The sequence below is a fragment of the Arachis ipaensis genome, chromosome B4 (genome assembly GCF_059453495.1).
Source record: "Arachis ipaensis isolate K30076 ecotype BB chromosome B4, ASM5945349v1, whole genome shotgun sequence".
NCBI classification, from domain to species: domain Eukaryota; kingdom Viridiplantae; phylum Streptophyta; class Magnoliopsida; order Fabales; family Fabaceae; genus Arachis; species Arachis ipaensis.
The window spans coordinates 20,827,102-20,834,637 of record NC_142439.1 but is presented as its reverse complement, the minus strand read 5'-3'; the positions used below and the strand labels follow the sequence as shown (position 1 = coordinate 20,834,637).

At 38.3% G+C, this 7,536-nt stretch overlaps 1 protein-coding gene across 1 annotated transcript; it reads right to left on the bottom strand.

Annotated features, from left to right (window-relative positions):
- Positions 1–266: 266 nt before the first annotated feature.
- LOC107636213 (uncharacterized) lies at positions 267–884 on the bottom strand. Its single transcript, XM_016339738.1, has one exon. The coding sequence runs from the start codon at positions 882–884 to the stop codon at positions 267–269; it is 618 nt and encodes a 205-aa protein (XP_016195224.1).
- Between the last annotated feature and the right edge of the window lie 6,652 nt (positions 885–7,536).

Genomic DNA, 7,536 nt, shown 5'->3' with positions numbered 1-7,536 from the left:
GGAGGAGAAGAGGGAGAAAAATTATAACCGCAGATTTCAAACAAAGAGGCTAACCGCGCATGTAACAGAGACAACCTCCCCGATCTACCAATTTCATAGTCTGAAAACCCTAGATCAAAGTCAATGGCCACCTATGCAGACTAGTGCATCAATACAGCAACCCACCTGACCCCCTCTGCCTCAATTAGAAGCTCTGCCTCTGGTATTCATACAGTATCGTGGAACGAGTTGTCCTCCACAGCAACCTAATTAGTGCTCCTCACCTCTCAATTCGCTCCTGAACTAATTAGCAATCTGGAGATAGCAAGCTGATCCCCTCGGAGAATGTTCCTGATGGACAGTGGCCTATGCATGATCCAATTCTGGCGGAGGGTGCCGTGACCTGTTAGCTTCGCCACTTCATGCGCTAATGAGTTCGCTTCTCTAGGCACCCAGGTAAAGCCACAGTTTGGAATGCCTCCTACTAAATGTAATATGTCCTGTAGAATAACTTGAATTTCTGCAATTGTTGTATGTGATTTTAGTGCCTGAATAAGCATCTGATTGTCTGATTCTATGATAACTTTTTGCATTTGAAAATTACGTGACAAAATTAAGGCTGCTCTAACCGCTAATGCCTCCGCAGCTAATGGCGAAGTGGCAACTATTGAGGAGTTAATTCCTGAGAGAAGGGTACCATTATGGTCTCTAAATATTGCTGCAGTTGCTCCCGTAGAACGAGCTTTATCAAAAGCTGCATCCACATTGCATTTGATCCAACCCACCAGTGGCGGTCTCCAGGTAACTCTGCCGCCTGTTCTTGTAGTATTAGTTGAACTCTTTACTGGTTCCTCTGCCATTTCTGCAAATTCTAACTCCATTAATTTAGCTTTACGAATCACCATGATAGGATTAGGAGTAGACTTCTGATATATCGCTTGGTTTCTTGCTTTTCACACTTCCCACACTAGAAAACCAACCATACTGCTGCAATGATCATAATCATTCCCTGTGTTCAATTTCATTTTTTCTAGAATATCCAACAACCACTTCCCAAAAGAAAAAACTGTTAGGGCCGTAGGGCAGCATTGAATTTGGGCTCCAAACCAAGCTGCCCTAGTCCAAGGGCATAGCAGCAGAGCATGCTCAGTGGTCTCTGATTCCTGCAAACAAATAGTACATATAGGAGTGTTAGTTATTCTTTTATTAAAAAGATTTCCAAAAACAGGTAAAATGTTATGCGAAGCTCGCCATAGAAAGGTTCTGATTTTTTGAGGAACTCTTAATTTCCAAATCTGTGTTATCATGTTACATTAACAAGCGGTGACGACCGCCTTATCTCTTTCAGAGAGACTTTCCTCTCCTAAGGAGTGGCTTCTAGTACCTCTATCATTTTCTACGCCTTTTTTCGTTTTACTTACTCCATTGTCTACCTATGGCTCACGAGGATGATCAGTGTATTGAGGGTGCAGTAATTCGTCTCAACCCAGAATACGATCATAGTTTTATTGAAGATAATCTGAATATGGTGGGTAAAATTATCTCTGACAAAGAAGTTAGTTTTAAGACTTGTAAAGCAGCATTGCTGGGAATCTGGGGGAATCCTGATGGTGTAGTCATCTCTGATGTCGGCAAAAATAAAGTTCTAATCAGCTTTAGGGATAAAAATAAGGGTATCCAGATTCGTTAAGGAGGACCATGGAGCATCAGAGGAAATCTTCTCAACTTGCAGATATGGAATGGCAGACAGTCAGTATATGATGTTGATCACAATTACATGGAGCTATGGGTTCAAATTCATGGGCTTCCACTCCATTTCTTAACGGTGAAAACAGCTGAGACTATTGGTAAGAGACTGGGTGTCGTGATGGAAACGAAAAACCCAAGATGGAATAACATCCTTCAAAGAACCTTTTTGAGGGTGAAGGTAACTTTAAATGTCACTAAACCTTTACCTACTGGTTTTTGGCTAGCAAGAGATAATTTTCATGATATATGGGTTGATCTCAAGTATGAAAGGATTCAGGACAGCTATTGCCTAAATTGTGGAGTCCTTGGTCATAATAAGAGGGAATGTACAAGTCCAATGGCAATGGCATGTTGGGATTCTACGAAGCCAAGGTATGCTCCGGGACTGGGGGTCAACAGAGCCAAGGCCATATCAGCCAGAGATATAGAGCAGCGAGAAGATGGAATCAGGGAATTGATGGATGAAAAGCTAGCGTGTGAGAGGGAGCGTGTGAGAATTGAGACTATGAAGAAGACATGGGCAGATGATAGCTTTTCGGGGAACAGACCAGGCAGGGGCTCTCAAAGAACCCTTAAGCCTTACCTGGAGCAGCAAAGAAGCCATGATAAGGAGAGTCAGGAATCAAGGGAGCAGATCGACGAAGACTCACAAAATCTTTCATCCAGGCGTGTTATTTCTGAAGACAAACAATCAAGATTTGGTGAGAGGCCAGCTGTCTTTATCAACAGGATGGTGAAAGGGAAGGAAAAGGTTCATGTGGCAGAAGAGGATAGTTGGGATGCAAGGCAATATGATGATGGGGATCAGGACCACGTACAAGCCAAGGAAAAAAAGGAGCCAGAACCTTTTGGTATGGGAAAAATATACAATGAGCTCGAGCCAGCTGGGCTGATGGTAACTGAGATCAGAACAGGAAAATTGCAGGTAAATGAAGCGGGGAGGGACATTAACAAATGTTTAACAATCAGGCAAGAGCTGAAAAAGCTTTTTGGCTGGAAGGAGTCTCAGCAAAACCAACAACTCAATAAAGAAATGCTGGAGCAAACAGTGAGGGGGACAGATTCAAAAAGTCTTAATGCAAATCAGCTGTGGAGTTATCGGGAAAAACCAAAAATGAAAGGAATTGGTACTGCAGCTACCAGGACCATGATTCAAAGGATGGAGAATGATGAGAAGTATTTTATTGAACTAGCAGGGGATCATCCAGTTGTGGATCACGATGGGATGGCAAAGCCTTACCAGAGGAATGATTACAAGTGGGCTTTGGAGCTGGCTTATAACTTAGGAATGCATTTAAACCTCAAAAGGAAAAGGGATGTACGCATCATTGTGAACAATGAAGAGGAAATGAAGGAAACTATGAAAATTTGTATGCAACAACCAGGTAAGAAGTACAAGTATGTTGCTGGGACAGACATGGCTGAGGAGGCGGGCCTTAACATGCCCCACAACCAGCCATGATTGTCGTCAGCTGGAACTGTCGAGGAATGGCGGCCCCTTCGATAGTGCATGAATTAAAAAGTATTTGTAAATCTCGCAGGCCGTCCCTTTTGTTCCTTATGGAAACCAAAGCTACTAAACTAAGTTGTGATAGAATTAGGAGAAAGTTAGAGTTTGATAACATGTTTTGTGTAGAATCCCGAGGGACTTTGTATTTTTTGGAAGAGTAATGTAAATATTCATGTTTATGCTTGGTGTGATAATTTTATTAAAACTAAAGTTAGCAGTGGTAATGACAAGGATTGGGAGGCTATTTTTGTTTATGGTCATCCAGACTACAAGAAAAGGAAGGAGTTATGGAAGGATTTAACTTTTGTAAATGATATTCTAGCACAGCCAACAGTGTTGATCGGAGACTTTAACGATGTTATTTCTCAAGATGAGAAGGTGGGTTTGCATCCTAAGCCAAGTTTTCAGATACAATCTTTCAGAAATTTTGTACATAAGAATGCTCTCTTGGATATGGAACTTCAAGGAATGAAATACACCTGGTTTAGTAATCCAAGTAATGGTTGTGTTACCAAGGAAAGGCTTGATAGGGTTCTCGTCAATTGGGAATGGAGAAGAGCTTTCCAACATGCCACGCTCTCAGCCTTACCGCCTATTAGCTCGGATCATGCTCCTCTAGTTCTTGATGTTAAACCTAGAGGTAGAAGGATTAAAAGTTTTAAGTTTGAGGCCTTTTGGGTGGACCATGCCGACTGTGACGCTGTTATAAGGAGAGGATGGAGCAGCTCTGGCTATACTGGTTCTGATCACTAGGGAAATCTGAATCGAAGAATGCATAATTGCAAGAAGGAATTAACCAAATGGAGTAGAACTAGCTTTAAGAGGGCTGATGTAGAAATAGAAAGTTTAAGGCTTCGCCTCAAACAGCTGCAGGAAGAGGATTTTACAGAGACTCAGCAACAGGAGATCTACAGGCTTAAATTGGAGATCACCAGATTATGGAGACAAGAGGAGAAATATTGGGGTCAGAGGTCGAGGGTGAAATGGCTGAATTTTGGGGACAAGAATACTTCCTTCTTCCATGCTTCTACCATTCAAAGAAGAGATAGAAATAGGATAGAGAGATTAAAGGATCCTACAGGAAATTGGGTGTGTGGGGAAAGGGAGATTCTCAAGCTAGTAGCAGCTCACTTTCAGAATCTTTTTACGGCTACAGAGAATCTAGATATGACTGCTTGCATAAGCCATGTTCCTGTCAGTGTGACTGAGGATATGAATGGGGAGCTCATGGAGGAGGTTACTGATCAGGAGATTAAAGAGGCTACTTTTAGTTTGGGGAGTCTTAAGGCGCCGGGACCAGACGGTCTGAATGGTCTCTTCTTTCAAAAATACTGGTCAGTTGTCGGTAAAGAGGTTTGTGATGTTGTTAAGTGTTTCTTTCGTGACGGAGATATACCGAGCTGCTTTGGGGAAACTTTTATAGTTTTAGTCCCAAAGACTAACCACCCGAAAACTCTAAATCAACTTAGGCCGATTAGTTGCTGTAACTTTATTTATAAGGTTATCTCTAGGGTGTTGGTTGGTAGACTTAGGAGAATAATAGATAATATCATTTCACCCATTCAGAGTGCTTTTGTGGGAGGCCGCCTAATTCAAGATAACTTGGTAATAGTACAGGAGATGTTCCATGATTTGAATAGAAAAGGGGCAAAAGCTTCCAAGAATTTAGCTATTAAGATTGATATGAATAAAGCTTATGATAGGATGGAGTGGTCGTTTTTAGAAGCTACTCTAAGGGCTTTTGGGTTTAACCCGCATTGGATTAAGATGTTGATGAAGTGTGTGAGCCAAGTTAGTTATAAGATTAAGATAAATAGACTTCTATCAACGACCATTGAGCCGCAGAGGGGACTTCGGCAGGGAGATCCTTTATCGCCGTACTTATTTATCTTAGCGGCCGAGGTTTTTACCATCCTGATGGATAAGGCTAAAGAAGAAGGCAAAATTTCAGGAGTTAAAATCGCCCCTACTGCACCAGCTATCTCACACCTCCTTTTTGCAGATGATTGTATAATTTTCTCAAAAGATAGTGAGGAGGAAATATACCAGATTGTTAATATTTTGAACATTTACACTGAAGCCTCAGGACAGAGAATCAATTTGGACAAGTCGGGAAACGTTTGGGAGCCTGATCTCCATTAGGAATAGAGTTGAAATAGAAGAGATATTGGGTTTGTCAGCTTGGGATAAACCGGGTAAGTATCTTGGGCTTCCGGCTCACTGGAAAAGATCAAAGAATAAGGCTCTAAGATGGATTGAGGACAGAGTGGTGGATAAGCTAGGAGGTTGGAAACAAAAACTCCTTAATCAAGCTGGGAAGGAGGTCCTCATCAAATCAATTGTTCAAGCGATAAGCGATACCTGCCTATACTATGAATGTGGTTCTTTTTCCTAAAGGGTTTTGTGATTGCCTAAGTAAGAGAATAGCCAAATTTTGGTGGGCGCCTTCAGGTAAGGAAAGAGGTGTCCATTGGAAGAGTTGGGATAAGGTCTGTATCAGTAAAAAGGATGGAGGTATTGGGTTTAAGGATTTATATAGTCAGAATATAGCACATTTGGCAAAACAAGCGTGGAGAATTTTGGAAAATCCTAAAGCAATTTGGGTTCAGGTACTAAAAGCTATTTACTTTCCTAATGAGGATTTTAAGGATGCTACAGTAGGAAGAGCGGCTTCATGGATGTGGAAAAGTATTGTATATGGCAGGGACTTTCTTTTGAGAAATGGAAGATGGTTAATAGGGAATGGAGAGAGAGTGAGAATCTTGGAAGATAAGTGGATAATGAATATGGATAAGAATCCTGTGATTAGAAATCTTGATGTTAGGTTTGTCAAGGATGTGATTGTTGAGGGAGAGGGGTGGAATTTGAATAAATTAAAGAAGTATTTTAATGGAGCTTCGGTTGATAAAATCATTAGAACCCCGGTAAGTCTTTTTGGAAGGGAGGATAGGTTCAACTGGCCTTTCAGAATGGATGGCAATTACACTATCAAGACGGGATATTATGTTGTTAGGAATGAAAAGAGCGTCGGCAATACTAAAAATTAATTTAAATTGACTTAAGTTCTAATTGGCTTTCTAAAATTTTTCTTGTGTTTTTGGTCAGAAGAAAAGGACTTTGTTAAAAACAAAAGACTGTCTAAAGCAATAATATGTGTCATGTGGCCCAAAAGATATAAATTCATTGATTGGGCCACTCATGGGCTATAAATCACAAACTTTTGTTTTTGTGACTTATCACAAACTCTTTGAAAAGTGGTTGAGTATAAATGCCCAACCAAAAATAACTGATCATTGGAATAGCAGTCACGGTAGATTCCAACAAATTAATTTTTAAGTGATAAATACAGTAAAAAATCAAAAATAAATAAAATCGCTTTATCCTCCAACCAGTAACTAATAGAATTACTTTTAACTAGTATAAGAAATAATAATTTTTACTGGTTCTACAAATCATTTTTTACTTTTTTTTTTCAAGAAAGACATAAATATAATATAAAGAAAGGTACATTTGATACATGTAATTGATATCATATAAAACTTTGTTGTTGTTGTCTCGTTTTCTTTTTTCAGAGATCATTATTTTTTTTCAACTGTTTACTTTTCCTAAGCAACCACAGCACATGACATATAATACAAGACTAATATTAGGAATTTTAATTTATCTTTTTGGTAAAATATATTTTTTGTCTTTAAAAATTATAAAAAATTTTAAAAATATTTTTAAATTTTATTTTAATTTGATCTTATCTCAAAAATTTTTTATTTACATCAAATATATTCCTAACAGTTAAATTTTCAAAAAATTTAAGATTAATCAGAACAATAATACATGACAACTATCTCTAATTTGAGATAGTTTGTTTGTGTTAATAGTTGTTTTTATAAAATTGTTATGAAATAGTTCTAATTTTTTTAAAAAAAATTAGCCATCAGGGTACATTTGATACAAATAAAAAATTTTTGGAATAAAATTAAAATAAAATAAAATTTAAAAATATTTTTAAAATTTTTAACAAATTTAAAGAATAAAAAATATATTTTATCCTAATATTTGTAACTATCCTTTTAATACTGTGAAAATTCAGGCGCAATCAACTTCACATGAAATTGATAATTGAAAATTGTTAGATAAAAATTTGGTTAAATCAGTCAAATCATTTAACGTCTCTCAATTATTAGGGTAATTCACATAAATAAACCAACATTCATTTAATATTACACATATCACCCAAAATAAAAAATGTAACGTGAATCACCCCGATCACATTTCTATACAAATCGAAACAGATAGATTAG